The sequence below is a fragment of the Leptopilina boulardi genome, unplaced genomic scaffold (genome assembly GCF_019393585.1).
Source record: "Leptopilina boulardi isolate dan_hultmark-lab unplaced genomic scaffold, ZJU_Lbou_2.1 LbouV2_300, whole genome shotgun sequence".
In the NCBI taxonomy this organism is placed as follows: Eukaryota; Metazoa; Arthropoda; class Insecta; order Hymenoptera; family Figitidae; genus Leptopilina; species Leptopilina boulardi.
In genome coordinates this window covers 524,530-543,691 of record NW_026137864.1, presented here as the reverse complement: position 1 = coordinate 543,691, position 19,162 = coordinate 524,530, and the positions used below count along the sequence as shown (strand labels likewise).

Here is a 19,162-nt window from a genome sequence, read left to right as displayed (position 1 = left end):
AATATTTTCACCATCTGGTGGTGAAACAATGAAACTATAATGACGATGCTTAAATCTATTTGTTTTATCATTTGGAAGAATGCACATGAAATCGTATTCCATTTCCCATGTGGATTCCCATATGGTGTCCCATGTGGATTCCCATATGCTTTCCTATGTGGGTATTTTCGATAAGGCGAAAGAGGATTTGACATGGGAAAATTTTTCAAAAAAATGATAAAAGATTTCACATGGGAAATGACATGGGAAAATTTTTCAAAAAAATGATAAAGGTTTTTACTTGGGAAATGACATGGGGTTTGACATGGGAAAATTTTTCAAAAAAGTGATAAAGGATCTCAATTAGTATTTAACATGGTATTTAACATGATATTTGACATAAGATTTGACATAGGAAATGACATGGAGGAACCTCGTTTTGATATTTTCCTATGCCAATTCCTGTCCCAATTTCCCATGAGTTTTTGTATGGGATCCCATGTGGTTTCCCATGTGGGGAATGGGGTTTTACATAGTTTTTGACATAGGATCCCATGTGGTTTCCCATGTGGGGATTTTCAATAGGGCCTTTTCTAACTCATTGTTCCGGTTGCGTTTACGAGTACGATTTCGATTACGTTTCTATTCTGTTCAGGCCTTCAAGCACATCCGCCGAATTTAGAAATATGTCCGCCATTTTGAGTTTTTAAGCTTCAGATTCGTAAAGGCTGTAAAATGACGATGTTTGTGAAATGGTTTGTACAGTGCTTCTTCCTTGTGAGTGTCTCTCAGAGTTTTGTTTATGTTATGTCGGTTCTTTTTAACTTGTAATAAATAATGAGTGCTGAAAATAAATCGGTAAGTTGAAATGTTTATCAAATAAATTTAAATTCAACTAATTGTTTCGAATAACTGAAAGAAACATGTACACATGTACACTGTACAAACCATTTCACAAACATCGTCATTTTACACTTTCTTGTAGCAGAAAACGTTTTAAAGCAAAATTTGCTAAATTTTTTAATCAAACCATCTCTCTATCACTATTTTAAAGTGTTCTTACATATTAAAACAATTATTTAATATTATATTTCTTAAGAAAACATTTTTTGTATAAAACAATTCAAAAATACCCGCCGTGAAAATGACTTTTCACGCATTTTCACGGTCCAGAAATAATGTTCATCTGATCGAAATTTGAGGTATATAAGCACCTTTAGGTTCTAAAATTTCATTTAAGGGTATGTGGGCAAAGGACGTTTTTTTGTGGTTTGAAACTTATTCTGAAATAAAAAATGATGTTGGGTTAAAATTTTGGAGAAATGATTTTGTTTGGTACAAGGAATCTCGCTGTTCTACTCATTTACCATAACTTAACGCAAAAATATAATAAAAATAAAGCAATAAATAGTAAAATAATGTATTATATCATAGTTCATTCAGCGGCCACTCGCTCGAATTGGCGCTGTTTACTGGAGCACTGAAGGTACGGTCACACGACTTTTGGAAAAACCATTCATGTCTTTCTCTCTCCTAAGACAGAGGCATAAGATTGTCTCACTCTGCATTTTCTTACATTTCCCAAAGACGGAAAATGCAGAGTGAGACAATCTTATGCGTCTGTAATAGGAGAGAGAAAGACAAGAATGGTTTTTCCAAAAGTCGTGTGACCGTACCCTGACACTCTCATGGAGCGGTCACACCTCGCCTGCAGGAGCAGTTGCCAATGGCAACCACGTTAGAGTAAGAGAAATGGAAAATCTTCTATCTCTCTTACTCTTACACGGTTGCCATGGGCAACTGCTCCTGCAGCCGAGATGTAACCGCTCCATCAAGCAACGTTTGTGTATGCGCTGCCATCTTTGTTTTCATTTTCGTTTAAAAATGCCACTTTTTAAACATCATTTGTGACCTGGACAGTTAAAAGGGACCTTTTGTCCGAAAAAATCGATTTTTTATTGATTGGTGATTCTGATAGAGAAAACTTTTTTCTATCAGAATCACCAATCAATAAAAAATTAATTTTTTCGGACAAAAGGTCCCTTTTAACTGTCCAGGTCACATTTTTTAATAATTTTACTCAAAATTATGTATTTTTCGGAGAACAGCGAGATTCTTTGTACCCTAATCTATCATCCCTCAAAATTTTAGACAAAAATCTTTTCTCATTTTAGACTGAAACGTATACTACCAAAACACATTTTCCCATACTAGGTCACGTGGGAGGTTCCCACATAACCTTAAGCGAGATATTAAAAAAATTCGACTTTATCCTGTACACATTTCTAATGTTTGTTTGTGCACCACTTAATCGCCATTTTGGATTCCCCCCCCCCACCCAACTTGAACTACCTAATTATGTAATTTACCAGATGTAATTAGGATTGCATACGTAACATATGTGGTTTATCTGTATTTTGTTAATTCACAGTAAAGTACGTAACAAACCTTCTGAACCCTGACAGTTCTTTAAATCTTAAGTGACGTTCACATTGATACAATCCTGTTCTTGGCCCCCCGAACAAGTCTATACATTCCTTATTCAGGAAATGAATTTTATTGACTCGTATAATTATAAAGGTGAACTGTCAGTTTGACAGATTAATAATGAGACATTTTGTCGTTCTAGGAAAATTGTTTTAGAAAAATTATTCTTTCTATTTAGAGAGATTTTTTAAAACTACAATTTATATTAAATGATAATTGATTAGTTTAAGTTAAATTTTAGTGAAAATTCTTTTTTGCAAAAGGTAAGTAACAATGCATATTGTCAACAATTGTATTACATTTTTTTTTTTTTGTCAACACAGCACATTGACATGAAAATTGTTTTCTTTTTAAAATTAACATTTCGTGTCGGCATTTTAAATCATCAATTTTGTTCAACATTTTTTTTTAATATTATAGAAACTGTTAATTATTGTTGATTATATTCTTATGTAGGTTTAGTCATTGTACATATGTTCAATTATTTACCATATACCTGATAAATAGTTAATTTATTTCCTTTTGCTTTTGTAAATTTTCAGTCATTTTATTAAATTTCTCTCTTGCTCTAATAATATAATTGTTTGAAAATTATAACAATTCTTTAACTTAATTTAGGAAAGTTCTTGAACTACTTTTCAATATAAGAATATATATATATATACATATATATGGGTTTAAAATATATACTATATATATTTTAATTTTTAACATTTAACTGTTGGATTGGAAAAAAATTTTTTGTTTAAAATATTTTATGTTATTTAAATATATTTTGTTATTGAAATATTATTAATAATTTTTTAAATTATATTTTTAATTTTTCCTGAACAGTTGAACTCATTATAAATTATATGCCAGACTAGACTAAAATTAGGACTACTTGAAAAGTACTTAAGACAGTTTATGTTCCTTGGGCTTTTATTTTTAAATTTAAAAGCACACTCCAGGAATACTGTTCAACTCGAACTTTATTTCATAGGCTGAGAAGGGTAGTGCTAAACAAAAATTGTTTATTTTACCGTATTTCTGTAATTTTTATATTTCAAAGTATTTATCTGATAAATAAAAATTTGCACTTTTTTTTTATTTTAATTACAAAAAAAAAATATTTTCTTTTAATATTGAAATTTAATGAATTATAATTGTTTAAAGTTATAAACCTATTTAATTTTGGTTTAATTTGTTTAAATAATTCCATATTATTTAATTTCAGCTTTTTATTACACGACTGGGATGCACAGGAATAAGTAAATTAATTTATAGCAAAAAATAAAAAAAAGTTTAATTAACTCGGATGAAGAATAGGTTATGATTTATTTTGACTTTGCAATAAAACAGGCATTTTATTGCAATTTACCTTCAGTATTCATATATTCGACAAAAGCAAATAATCTACTTTTAGAATTTTTTATATTTCTTGTAACCATAGCTACTAACGAGCTGGCTCTATTAGCGAAGCTGGAAGAGGCCAATAGGTGAGTAAAATTGTTTTCTTTTTTTTTTTTTTTTAAATAAATATAATTAAAAATACACAAGTTTTCTTTAAATTATTAATGAAATTTTATCTACATTATTATTATTATTTTTTTTTAATTTGAATTAAAATCTTTATTATCATTTTCTGTATGGAAAAATGAATTAAATAATTTATTGGAATTTTAGGCTGATTGAATCAGATGCCAAATCGCTGAATTCATTGCAAAGTAATCATAGTAGAAAAGGTTCTGATACATCACAAACATCTCTAACGACAGGATGTAGCGAGGGTGGAACACAAAGTCGTTGTCCTGGCGATGGAGATGAAAATATTTGGAATCTTTGGGGCAATATAGCGGCCGATTGGGATAATCAATGGAAAAAAAGAAAAGATTTTATTAAAGATTTAGTGAGGCAGGGTGTGCCACATCATTTTAGGTAATATGCTTTTTGTTAATCGTAAATCTAAATTAATTAAATTTAGATCATATTCAAGCGAATATTTAAATACCACGATCATTTCATTATAGTTCACCTAAAATCTTTGCTGTCTATTTTTAGAAAAATTTTATAATTCATAATAATAATAATAATAATAATAATGATGATTTTTGATATCAGTACAACTTAATTTTGACAATTATTCAATAAATTTGTATATATTTAACTTGGAATTTGAATTTTAAAGTCTGAGTTACGCGGAAAAAAAGTTAAAAGCAAATTGAAAATTTTTTTTTATGCTTGTTAAAAATCAAAATGTCCAACGATCCTTAAAAACATTGAATTCTTCTTGAATATTTTTTTTTACCTTGAAAATATTTAAATCACTTTGAATTTTAAAACAAAATCTTGAATTATTCAAAATAAAATAATATTTATAGTTTAAAATACATACTATACAAATCTCAAATTAAGATAAACGGTTCAAATTCAAAATTAAGGGGAAACATTCAAATTCAAAAAAATAAAAAAAAAAGGAAAGTTCGGTACTAAATTTTTGATTTCCAACAACAAATCTACATATTTTTTTTACAATTATTTGTACACAAATACGGTCAAAATTTTTGAAAATTTATCAAAATAATTGGATTTTTGAAAATTAACGGTTTTTTTTTAAGAACTCATTGAATTTCAAGCGATTTTAAATTGAGATTTTCTGTAAATTCAAATTCCTGTATTTTTTTTATACAAATTTCAGACTTTGAATTTTTTGTTAATAATAAAATTTCAATAGATTTTCAATTTTAGAAAATTTTTTAAAATAATTAAATATTTAAAAAACTATTCAAATTATTAGAAAATTATTGATTTGGCGAAGAATTTTAAACAAAAATTTATAAATATTTAAATTTTTGAATAGTTACTATTAACATTTTTATAATTTATTGAATTTCAGAACATTTGAAATTGGAATCTTTTGTAAATTTGAATTGAAGATTTTTTTAAATAAATTTTTAACAATAATTAAAGACAGAGAATTTTTAATAAAAAAAATTTTGCAAATAATTGGAATTTCGGAGAATTTTTGTTAAATTTTTTAAAGCTAAAAGTTAAATTTTTTTTAATGATTAAATTTTAAAAGAATTTCAATTGAAAATATGGAAATTATTTAAAAGTATGAAAAACTTTATAGATACAAATTTATGATAAAAATTTAATTTCGATATTTGGAAATAATTAATATCTCGAAGAGCTGCAATCAAAGTTTTTAATAATATAATGAAATTTTTGAAAAATTAATAATATAACTATTTTTTACAAATAAATTAATTTTGTGGAATTTAAAATTAATTTTTGTTAAAAGCAATAATTTTTAATTGATAATTACTTAAATAATTACGGTATAGAAAAAATTTATTGAATTTTTTGAAAATGATAAAATTTGCAGAGTTTTAATTAACTTTTTTGAAAAATAATATAATTATACGGATTTAATAAAAATAAATCAATATTGAAAGAGTTGCAATTAAAAGTTTTTACTTTTTCTATTTTTTAAATATTTTAAATTAAATTTTTTTAAAAAAATTTAATTATCGAAGAATTTATTCAAAGTTATGAAAGTTTTTTAAAAATAATATTTAAATTGTATTTTTAAAAACAATTGTCTTTTTTAAATATAACGAATTAAAAGCATTATAAATAATTGAAATTTCGTAAAATTTTATTAAAAACTTTGAAAATAATTGAATTTTTAAAAAGAATTTCGTTATACTTTTGTAAGTATGTAATTGAATTTTTTTTTAAGAATTTGAATTGTTCTTTATACAATGTTTGTTAAACATCATTTTTATTTGATCGAATTTTCATTTCTCACAATATTGTCTGAAAGTCAGGGAAATGTCAGGGAAAATTATAATGAAAATTTTTGTGGCAACCCTGTATATAACTTTTGAATTTGAATTTTAAAAATGAGTTATGCGGGAAAAAAGATTAAAATATTTCAAATTTTTTTTTGGCTTGTAATTTTCTTTTGGAAATTCCAGCAAGGTTTTGGGGATTTTGGAGGTTGGTTTTGCAAATATTTTTTTACTAATCTAATTTATCTGTTATTAAAATTTATTTAAAATTTTGTTAGAATTGTTATTTTTTGAAAAAAATAAATTTTTTTCAAACTCCAAGGATTCAGAATGATGAAAAAAAGTGTTTTAAAAAAATTGTAAATGAAAAATATTAAAAATTGTGGATTGATATATAAAATTTTATTAAATAATTGTCAAAAAATAAATTGTACGGATATAAAAAATAATTATTTTTTTTTTTTTCAAAAATAAGCAGCAACAATTTTAAGCGAAATTATAATGAAATGACCGACTAAATTAAATGCAATCAATTTAATAATAATTTTCTTATGTATTTTGATGTACAGAGGAATTGTTTGGCAATTATTGTGCGGAGCACATGATTCTCCTGTTAAAAAACAATTTGCCGAGTACATAAAATGTACATCGGCATGCGAGAGAATTATACGAAGAGATATTGCAAGAACATATCCGGAACATGATTTTTTTAAAGAAAAAGATGGGTTAGGCCAGGAGAGTTTATTTAATGTCATGAAGGCATACAGCCTTCATGATCGTGAAGTAGGATATTGTCAAGGCTCAGGTTTTATTGTAGGATTACTTTTGATGCAGGTTTGTTATATTTATATTTTTATATTATTAAATAAAAAAAGAAATAAATTTGTTTTTATTTTGTTTTTCTCTTTTTTTTTTAGCAAATGCCTGAAGAAGAAGCATTTGCAGTGCTTGTTGCTCTTATGCAAGAATATCGTCTTCGTGATATGTTTAAGCCAAGTATGGCTGAATTGGGTGTTTGTATGTATCAATTGGAACATTTGGTTGCCGATACACACACTGAATTGCATGCTCATTTTACTGCGCAAGGTTTTCACACCTCAATGTATGCGTCTTCGTGGTTTTTAACACTTTTTACAACAACATTAAGTCTTCCTCTTGCTTGTCGTATTTTTGATGTTTTTCTATCGGAAGGAATGGAGATAATATTTAAAGTTGCACTTGCCATGTTACATTTGGGCAAAGAAGATTTATTGAGTCTCGATATGGAGGGCATGTTAAAGGTAAAAATTTCATTAAAATATTCTTTTCTTTCTAATTCAATAATTCAATATTCATCTCAAAGTTAATTTAATAAATTTGAAACGACAACCTTTTATTGGAAATAATGTAAAAAAAAAAATTTTAATTTATTTAAAAAATAATATTAAATTTTATATAGATAACAAATTTTAATTGTCAACCTGAAAATTATTTAATTTTTTTTTAATTGTTACTATTTAACATATTTTTTCCACATATTAAAATAATTGATTTAAAATTGTTAACTTTGCATTTTATACGGAATATTCTAGAAATTTCTTAAACAATTTTACTCTCTTTTATTTTTTTTGTTCTCGCATTCTTTATTTGTGTTTGTGCAATAATTTAAATGAAATATGCAGCAATTAATTATTGATTTATCTGCAAAAAATTGAGAATGTTAAAGATTTAAATTTTTTCAGTGACATTCTGTTGATTTTCATTGAAAGTTTGTTTAAATATTGTGTACAAAAAATAATTTTTGAATTGTGAATTTTTCGACTTTTTTTTATAAAATTTTTAAACAAAATGCGTCTTTTTTTAGTATACAATGCAGATCTTTTTCAAATCTTCTTTATTTCAGTTATTTAAGAAATTTTTAACTAAAATTCTTTTCTAAATTAATTGTATTTTCAAAAATTTTAATGAAATTCTTCACAAATTCAATTATTTTGAACTATTTTTCAATTAAAAGTTTTATAAAATTCAATAATTGTTTAAAAATTAAAAAAAAAAATTAGCAAATAAAGTTACCTAAAATTTCAATTCAAAATCATTCAAAATTCAATTATTTTCAAAAATTTGGATTTAAACCTTCTAATATTGAATTATTTCTAAAATTTTCTATCTAAAACTTTCTGAATTGTAATAATTGCAACTATAACTCTTCCAAAATTCAATTATTTTTTAATGATTTTTAGAATATTCTTCGAAAATTTAATTATCTGAAAACATTTTTCAATTACATAAAAACTTTTAAATTTCAATTTTTGTCCGTAAATTCTAATAACTTCTTCAACAACAGAAATCACTGAAAATTTCAATCAAAAATCACTTGACGTTCAAATTATTTTCAAAAATTTGAATTGCAAATCTTTGAAAATTCAATTATGTTTAAAAAAAAGTTTATCTAAAATTATTTGATGAATTATTTTCAATTCTGTAAAATTTAATTATTATCTGAAATTTAACAAAATCTTTTGAAATTCAATTATTTCTTAAAATTTTAACTGCAACTCTTCCAAAATTCAAATATTTTTAATAATTTTCTGTAAAAATGCAATTATTTAAAAAAGTTTTAAAAAAACTCTAAAATTAAATTGTTTTCAGAAATTTAAAAAAAAAACTTCTGCAGTTTAAATTTGCAGAAAATTTATTTGTATTTTAAAATTTTTTGCAATTCAATTATTTAAAAAAAAAAAAAATTTAATTTAAAAATCTGTACAACTTAATTATTGCCAAAAAAATTTTTTTTACCATTAAAATTGAAAAAATTATTCAAAAATTTTAAATTCAAATAAATTACTTGAGGTATTTCTAAAAAATTTTTTTATTTACCTTCATTTTTATGTAATCAAATTCTTTTTCATGTCACTATTACACAAATTTTTAAAAGTGATGCAATTTTTATTTACGATGCCTTATTTTCTACATAAATAAATTATCTACAACTTCATCGAAAAAAATTTTGAAAAAAATGCACCATTTCGAAAATATAATTATTTGTTTTTAAAAGAATGCATTTTATTCAAAGAAAATTGCACTTTTTATTATACAAATAATAATATTTAAAAAACAGTGATTTTTTTTCATTGAAGTTGTAGATTATCTATTTTTGTAAAAAATAAGCTTTGTATTTTACTAAAAAAAAAATTCTCTACAAAAATGATCATCTTTCTAAATCTGACATTCACTAATTTAAAAAAATTAATTTTGTTAGTCTGTAAATAAATAATTGTTTTCTTTTAAATTTCAGTTTTTCCAAAAAGATTTACCTGGTCGTGCTGAAGCCGATCCAAATGGTTTAATGAATCTTGCATATGAAATGAAAATAAATCCAAAGCGAATGAAAAAATTAGAGAAGGATTATACAATATTAAAAATGAAGGAACAAGAAGAAATGGTTGAATTACGTCGATTGAGAGCTGAAAATCGTTTATTGCGTCAAAGAACAGAATTATTGGAAGCTGAATCAACTGAGCTTGCCGATCGTTTAGTTAGAGGACAAGTTTCACGTGCCGAAGAAGAAGAAACTGCATTTGTTGTACAACGTGAATTGGCAGCACTTCGTCATACACATCTTGAGACTAGTCATCAATTGGAGCAAGCACATGAGGAATTACGTTCATTGTCAATGATATTGGAGGAAAATCTCACATCAAAACAATCGTCACTTGATGAAATTCACAATAAACAAGAGGCTTTATGTCAAAAAGAAGAAATGGTACAATGCCTGCAAGAGGAATTGGTGAGAGTAAGATTACATGAGGCTGAGAACGATGCAATAATACGTGATTTACGTGCAAGAATACAAGAATTGGAACAAGATAAAAAAACATTACGCGAAACAACACCTGATAATTCTGTTGCACATTTACAGGAGGAACTTATTGCAGTGAAACTTCGAGAGGCAGAGGCTAATTTATCATTGAAGGTATTGAATATTTAATCAAAATTTTAATTTATCAAACTAATTTTATTTTTATAATATTAATATTTTAGAATTTCTTTTTTTTTATTAAATCGAAATGGATTTGCTTTTTGATTAATTTTCCATTTAACCGAATATGTATTAATTTTTGACATTTATTTATTTTCTTTTTTTATTTTCAAGGATCTTCGACTGAGAGTTACTGAATTGAGTGCAGCGTGGCAAAAGCATTTACAGGAACATCGTTCATCACATACGGCACAAGCTGCTGATTCAACACCGAAAAAATTACTTTTTTGGGAAAATCGTGGACATGAAATTCAAAAACTCGAGGAAGATTTAATGACAACGCGAATACGTGAAATGGAGGCATTGACTGAAGTTAAGGAACTTCGTTTAAAAGTAATGGAACTTGAGACACAAGTTCAAGTTGCGACGAATCAACTTCGACGACAAGATGAAGGTAGTAAAGTACTTAAAGATGATTTGGAAGCGTTGACAGCAAAGGAACGTGATTTAATTGCAAAATTACGTGAACAACAGCACAAATACACTGATTTAGAATCAAAAATGAAAGACGAGACATTGATGTCGAAAATTCGTGACGCCGAACATGCACAACAAGTAGCTGAATTAAATCAGAAAATATCAATTTTGGAATTAAAGGTTACTTTTACTTTTTTTTTACAACAAAATTTCAATTTAATATTAAAATTTCTATTATCTATAATTTTAATTTTATAGAAATTTATTTTATATTTTAATTTATAATTCTGAAAAATGTTTCCTTTATTATTTTTTTTTTTTTTTAATAGAAAATAAGTAATTTTATATCTATTGAATTTTTTTTAACAATTTTATTTTAATTAATGAATTTTTGTATTTTTTATAATAATTATTATTTAATACTTTTATGTTTTGTTCACAGAATGAGGAAATGTATACAGAGGGTGAATTGAGAAGTAGTTTGGAGGATTGTGAGCGGGTACGTGAATTACAAGACAAAATTGCGGATCTTAAAGCTGAGGTAGGAATTTATTAACGAAATCTAAAAAAAAAATCATCTTTTCATATATTTGTGTATTGGCCCTGATTAATTGTTATTCCAATTATTTTCAGTTAGCCTTTGACACGTTTACGTTTTTTTACTCCCACGAAACTGACCCTCAAACACTCTGAAAGTGATAGAATAATATTGAATTTGAAATTCTAAAATCTCAATTACAAAAACAATTTCTATTTACAAATTTAAAAAAAAAAAATTAATCATGGTTGCCACATGTCAGGGAAGTCAGGGACTTTAAAAAAAATACTGGAAAAATGTTTTTTTACAAATCAAAGTGTCCCGCGACCCTTAAAAACATTGAATTCTCCTTGAATTTATTTTCTTTACCTTGAAAATATTTAAATCACTTTGAATTTTAAAACGAAATCTTGAATTATTCAAATTTTATATAAAGTAATATTTTTAGTTTAAAATACTATAAAAATTTCAGATCATTGTCAAAATATAAATTTTGTTACTAAATTTCTGATTTCCAACAAAAAACGATACATTTTTTTACAATTATTAAACACAACAAATAATTATACAAAATTTTTTAAAATATATATTAAAATAATTGAATTTTTCAAGTTTAGCAGGTTATATTTTTTTAATTATGTAATTGTAATTTAGGTGATTTTAAATTGAAATTTTTTGTAAATTCATGCTCCTAAATATTTTTTTAGGCAAATTCCAGACAATAATTAAATTTTAGAAAATTTGTAATTAAATTTTTTTTATATATTATTATATACATTTTTGAATAACTATTAAAATTATTAAAAATTATTGATTTGACGAAGAATTTTAGATAAAAATTTATAAACTACTTAAATTTCCAAATAGTTCTTAGTAATATTTTTAGAATTAATTGAATTTCAAAAGATTTCAAATTAGAATCTTTTGTAAATTTGAATTGGTAAATATTTTTTTTTTTTTTTTTTTACAAATTTTTAACAATAATTGAATTTTAGAGAATTTTTAATTAAAATTTCGAAGAATTTTTGTTAAATTTTTTTTAATTTATTAACTTTTAAAAGATTTTTCATTGAAATTTTGAAAAATATTGAAAAGTATGAAAAAATTTAAAGGTACAAATTTGTAAAAATTTAATTTCAATATTTGGAAATAATTGATATCTCGAAGAGCCGAAAACAAAGTTTTTAATAATTGAAATTTTGAAAAAATTGATAATTTCACTTTTTTACAAATAAATAAATTTTAAAAGCAAATTTTTAAAAGCAATGATTTTAATTTGGTAATTCTATAAATAATTAAGTTATTGAAGAATTTTATTGGATTTTTTTTTTTTTAAATAACAAAATTTGCAAAGATAATTAATTAATTATTAATTAAATTAATTTTAAATTAATTTTTGTTATTATTATTTTTTGACTTTTTCTATTTTGAAAAAAATTTTAAACTAAAAATTTAAATCAATATTTTTGAAAATAATTGGATTTTCGAATATATATTGAATTTGTAGGATTGTTATTGTTAGTAATGGAAATTTTGTAAAATTTGATTGAATGCTTTGAAAATAATTGATTTTTTAAAAAGAATTTAATTAAAACTTTTAAAAATATGTAATCGACTTTTTTTTAAAGAATTTAAATTGTTTTTTTTATACAAGATTTGAAAATGTTAGGGAAAAAACACAAAATATTGTCTGGAAATCAAGGAAATGTCAGAGAAAATTATATTGAAAATTTTGTGGCAATCCTGATTAAATTTATATATATATAGTTAAAACGAAGTTGCAATTTTTTTAAAGTAAAATTACAATTATAAATTAAATTTAGAAATTATAAAGTAAATTTAGTCATTATTAAATTATAAATTAATTTATAATAATTAAATTTATTATCTATAAAGTAAAATAATTTAAGTAACAATTTTAAAGTTTGAAAAGTAAATTAACGTGTATAATTTACTTACACACATAATTAAAAAAAAAAAGTTATGAATTATTCTTCTAAAGAAAAAAAAAAACTAACACACGACTATTGTAATATTTATGACTTTAGTTTCCTACACCCATCACGAGTCCGGAGACTGAGCCGTGGCGCTGGCTCGAGTAAGTTTCAATCTAAATGTTTAGCATTTCTTATAGGCATGTGTAAAACTTGAACTCGATTCTTCAATTTTTTTTTTGTTTTTTTTTTTTTTTAATTTTTTTTGGTAACTTCTCATCAAAGATGAGGTACATATTATTTTTATTTATTTTTATGCTCAGTAGTTTATTTTGTGAATTGTGATTAAAGTTACAAGAGTTAAGTTATGCCTGAATTGCAACAAAAATTATTTGGAGTGATTTGAACCCCCCCTTGTTATTTTTAGTTAAAGTTAAAAACAATTTTTTTCTTATTGGTAGTCTAGCTGAAATTCCAATATTATAAATTTTTTATACAGTTTAGCTTTAATTTTTGAAAACTGTTTTTCTGCTTTCGTATTTTTAACATTTTCTTTTATTTCAGAAATTTTTTTTATTTTATTATTTTAGTTAATTAAATTATTAATTTTTTTTAAAAATAGGTCGCAATGACTTTTGGTCGAAATATAAATAGAATATATATATATATATAACCCTTAATTTTTTGTTTAATTATTTTATTTAAAAATTGTTTTTCTTTGTTTGTTTTTTTTTGTACATAAATGTTTGAACTTTGTACATTTAATAAGTAGAAGTAGATATTGCATCATGTAGTTTTGTATAAAGCTTCGATGTTGTATTCGAGTTAGGCAAAAATTGTTGCATGATATCTTTAATGAGTCAATTTTTGCTTTTTCTTTTATTAACGAATTTATAACTTTAAATTGTTAATAAATTTTTGTGAAGAATATTAATCACTTACGTGTCAAAGGCAAAAGAACATCAGAATAGATAGAAAAAAAAATTTATTTAATTTACTTATTTAAATATTTTAATTGATTTATTGAAAAAAAATTTTTCAGGTACTTTAAATGTCTTTATATAACTTTAAAAATAGATATTTTTTTCAATATTTAATTTAATTTTAATTTTTACATTGTATTCTAATATTTATTATTAAATTCTTAGTTCTTAATTAATTAAATATTAATTTGATTTTATATTTTCATTGCATTTATTTTTTTTTGGTTTATTTTTGAATAAAAAAATAATTTTTAATTTACTAAAATTTTTCAGTTAAAGTGTAAAGCAATTTTATTTTTAATATACTTTTAATAATTAAAAATGGATAATAATTGAAAATTTCTTTTTATGAGAAACGATTGTTATAAATTTTAAGTTGTATAATATCTATTGTATAATTTTTACTAAAATGCAACTTTTGGTAGATAAAAATGTTAAAAATAAAATTATTTACACTTAAATTGAAACAGTTATAAATTGTAAATTATTTTTTTCTTTTAAAAAATTCGAAAACAATTGGAGTAGGATTAATTTTGTTCAGATTGTTTGTCGAATTTTTTTTAATTTGTTATTTATTTGTTTGTTTGTTTTTTCTTTGTTCTAATTTGATATGTATAATAATCAAATTTTTATTCATTTTTTTTATTTATTTAATAAGTTATTATCAATATTAATATTTAATATTTATCATAAAAAAAAAAAAAAAATCTAAATAATGAAAAATTTTCACAAAAGAGGAGTAATTTAATAAAAATTTTAATTAAATCATTAGAGAAATAATTTTTATTTTCTTTAAAATAATGACAATTAAATAAATAAATAAAATAATTTAAAATTTTTTAATTAAATAATTTTAATATATATAAATCAATAAAAATTGATTAAGATAATTTAAATTTATTGGAAATTTTATTTTTTCAAAAAGTAAGTATTTTTTACGTGTGGTAAAAAAAAAAAAAAATTTCCGCTGACAATTGATTTCTATTTTCGAAATGTTCATTGAAATTTGCTAATATTATTATAAATTTAAGTATTCAATTTAGAATCACGTCTTGGACTTTGAACGAATTGAAAAGATAATAATCATCAATGAAGATATGAGAAGCAACTATCAAAAAAATTTGATTCTTCGTATTAATTTCACAGTACTATTAATAATATTATAATAAAAAAAAAAAAATTTTTTTTTTTTTTAGGTCGTGAGACTTGAAACTTGGAAACAGCGATGGACAGGAAAAAATGTAGAATCAACACGAAATTACAATATTGAGAAGGAAAGTGAATTATTAGATGAACGAGATCTCAGAATCTGCCTTCAGGACCACGTCAATATTGTATCAAGAAGTCCTCCCGAGGTCTAGGATTTGTACATCTTTTTTTACTGCCTTGAATTGGATAACTATTAATAATATAAGTATATATAATGTTTAATTATATATCTAATAACATTTTTAGTAGTGTTATCTATCAGCATTACTTGTCGGAACTTTTTATCAGTTGAAAAAGGAAAAAAAAATTGGTATCAGTGTTTTCTATGTAGTACATGAACACTGTAGAGTTAAATACTTTTACACAGAAAACGATAAAATTATGATGCTTCAAAGTAAAATGCATAAATAGAAGAAAGGAATTTCCCAGTGTTGGATAGTATTTTTACAAAGAAAAAAAAAATTACTTTAACTTTTTTTTACATTTAATTAATTAATAAATAACTTAAACCATAATTTAGCAATAAGTAACTGAAAAAATAATTTTAAAAATTAACTTTAATTAAGGGAAAAAATTGATTTTTTACTAAAATCATATTTTTTTTACAAATATTTTTAATTCTGAATTTTTGATAAAATTTGTTACTAATTTTTAATTATTTCTATTATACGATTTATCATATTTTTTTCCCTTAATAATAAAATATTTAAATAAAAAAAATAATAAATTAGAATAATTTTTCTAGTTACACAACGAGTTAGTAATTAAAAAAATAAAGTTACTTAAAAACAACATTTCCAACACGGGAAATTTCGTTTCAATTGATATGTTAGAGAGTAGTACAGTTGTAATCGATTTTTATTAGACGTGAAAGAAAAAAAAAAAAAAAAAAAATATTTAGATCATGTGGAATTTGATATGTTTTCTGATAAAATCTCAACTTTTTGGTATTTACTAATTTACGAAATTTCTTTTTCCTCGTTGATGAATTTTAATCGGTATTAATAATGTACTTACAAATGGCAGAAAATTACTAATAAAGTTGAGATTTTATCTAAACAAACAAAAAAAAAAATATCAAATTTAAAAAAAATTTTAATATCACTAAATTAATTGATTTTTAAAAGAAAATTTTTTTTTTATATAATTTTTATAATTTTAAAGAGAGTATTCAATTATTATTATTATTTTAATAGTTTAGAAAAAAAATGACTATTTTTTAAATAGTTAAAAATAACTATTAATTTAATAGTTTTTAAAAGAGCATTTTTTAACTATATTGTTTTAAACAAATAGAAAAGATGCTCTTAAAATTATTCTTTATGTTTTTAAAGTTTTAATATATATTATAATTTTTATTATTTAAAAGTGTAACTTTTTTTTTATAATTTTATATTTTTAATAATTTTGTTTTTTTTGTATTTTGTTCAAAAAACTTTGTCGTTTCTTCAATGTTATTTGTTTTCGGATTTTTATTTTAATTTTAATAAATCTATGTTTAAATATTGACAAACAAAATTTAAAACCCTTGGATTTTATACATTTAGAACAGAAATTTATCTACTTAAAAGAAAAAAAAAATTCTTTTTATTATTTAATTTTATTTAGTTTATTTACTTTATATTTATTGGCTTGTTAGAATTTATTATTTTGCCGGAAAGTATTGAACTTTTTATCTTTTTAACTACTCTATTAGAACTTTAATTCTATAATTATTTTTCTTTTAAATAATTAATTACTCTTTAAAATTAATTATTTTATCTATAATATTTTAAAAATCTAATGGTGTTTTATCCAGTCAATATTTTCTGCAAATTATTTATTTATCAATGATTTGATAATCATATGTATGAAGAAAAAAAAATTACATTTCTTTGCAGTCTGATTATGTATTTAAAAATTGAATTTTCATCATTAATACGAACAATGTTTTCTCTTTATAATCAAATCGAGAATATATCATCAAGAATGCGTACAATGTGTTTATTTCTCATTTTTTACTTATTCTTGTTTGATAAAACTCGGTAAAAAATTAAAAACCTAAGCATTGTTGGTATTATTGATGATAATAACCATGTCTACAATGTTAAAAAGGTTTTAAAAGCATTTTCATAATTTTTAATATAATATATGACATATTTCCGTCCTGATTTGATTAATTATACATAATATGTTAATTTCAAGTCAAAAATAAATTGTATTAAAAGAAATTTAAATATTCATTTTACTTGTTAATTTTATATTATTCATTCTAATGTGAGTTTCTTTTGTCTTTAATTGCGTTTTTTCAGATTATATTAAGGTTGATTACATGTGACAGTCAATGTCAAAAGTTATTGCAGTTCAAAGAGAAAAGTGTTGAAAAAACCTAATAAAAGCCAGGATTTTTGGGGGTAATTATAACCATTTTTTTTTTGTTAAATTAATTATTTTTCGCAGTGTATAGTGCATATTATTATTTTCTATACATTTTTGATATTCAAAAAAAAGTCGAAAAAGTCGATTTTTTTATTTTAACAAAATTTAATTGGTTAATGAATATTTCACTTTAAATAACTAATGTTATTAGATATTTAATTTTCATTTTATTAATTCTGTAATGAGAATATAATTCTATAAAAATATTTTCATGAAAATTTATTTCGTATATTTTAGAATCGAACTAATTGTAAGACAAATTTTCAAAATTTTATTTAAGTATAGGACAAACTTTTTTTGAAGTCTTATTTAAGCAATTTATTTGAATTAAAAATTTTGTCATAATTTTTAGATTTGATGGTCAAAAAAATTTTAGGCAATACTTAATCAAGTTTTACATACTTTCAAATAAAATTTTTTTTTAATAATAATTTTAAAAGAGTTAAAGTTTATAGTTTTTAAAAATAATTGAATTTCAAAAAATTTTGTTAATTTTCAGATAATAATAAAATTTTACAGAACTAAAGATAATTTATTAAATAATTTTAGATAACAATTTTTTCAAAGATTTACAATTTAGATTTTTGAAATTAATTGAACTTCAAGTGATTTTTAATTAAAATTTTTGATGATTTCTGTTAAAATAAAAAATTTATTAGAAATTACAGACAAAAATACAATATAATTTGAAAACTTTTTCAGTGAAAAATGGTTTCAGATACGTAGTTAAATTTTCGAAGAATATTATAAAAACCATTAAAAATTATTGAATTTCAGGAGATTTATAATTGAAATTATAAAATTTCAAAAAATTTTAGACATAATTAAATTTTAGAAGCTTTTAAATTGAAATTTCTGAAAATAATTGAATTTCAAAAGATTATGTTAAATTTCAGACAATAATAATTATAATAAGATAAATTTTTAATGATTTCTGTTGATGAAGAATTTATTAGAAATCACATCCAAAAATACTATAAAAATTATTAAAAATACATAATTGAAATTTTTGCAAATAATTAAATTTCAAGTGATTTTAAATTAAAAATTTTTGGTAGTTTTATTTGCTAATTTTTTTTTAAATTATAAACAATTATTAAATTTTATAAAAATTTGAATTGAAAAATAGTTTAAGATAATTAAATTTGTGAAGAATTTCATTAAAATGATTAAAAACAATTAATTAGGTGAAGAATTTTAGTTAAAAATTTGTTAAATAATTGAAATAAAGAAGATGTGAAGAAGATCTACATTATATACTAAAAAAAAACGTATTTTGTTTAAAACTTTTTTAAAAAAATGTAAAAAAAAAGTCGAAAAAGTCGTATGTAATCCAAGGCCTGTCTATACGTGATACGCAAATTTTTTATTGGATTTTTTTTTAGAGAAAAGAGTGAAAAAAC

The 19,162-nt window shown here is 22.4% G+C and overlaps 1 protein-coding gene across 2 annotated transcripts; it reads left to right on the top strand.

Moving 5' to 3' along the window:
* Positions 1-2,476: 2,476 nt before the first annotated feature.
* On the top strand, positions 2,477-16,118 carry LOC127282589 (ecotropic viral integration site 5 ortholog). Of its 2 annotated transcripts, XM_051306925.1 has the most exons (10): positions 2,477-2,729; positions 3,683-3,944; positions 4,132-4,383; positions 6,812-7,076; positions 7,160-7,522; positions 9,517-10,194; positions 10,375-10,857; positions 11,120-11,218; positions 13,264-13,313; positions 15,329-15,477. In XM_051306925.1, exons 2-10 carry the CDS (start codon positions 3,778-3,780, stop codon positions 15,333-15,335), a joined length of 2,364 nt encoding a protein of 787 aa, XP_051162882.1. In that variant the 5' UTR covers positions 2,477-2,729; positions 3,683-3,777; the 3' UTR covers positions 15,336-15,477. The 2 variants fall into 2 exon arrangements, with proteins under 2 accessions (XP_051162882.1, XP_051162881.1); XM_051306924.1 differs by lacking the exon at positions 13,264-13,313 and having other exon boundaries at positions 15,329-16,118.
* The last annotated feature ends 3,044 nt before the right edge of the window (positions 16,119-19,162 follow it).

Bases quoted from the DNA above. Each gene is read 5' to 3' on its own strand.
- LOC127282589 (XM_051306924.1), top strand. From the start codon at position 3,778: ATGATTTATTTTGACTTTGCAATAAAACAGGCATTTTATTGCAATTTA. The intron at 4,384-6,811 runs GTAATATGCTTT...TTTGATGTACAG, and splicing joins GGTGTGCCACATCATTTTAG to AGGAATTGTTTGGCAATTAT. The intron at 10,195-10,374 runs GTATTGAATATT...TTTATTTTCAAG, and splicing joins AGGCTAATTTATCATTGAAG to GATCTTCGACTGAGAGTTAC.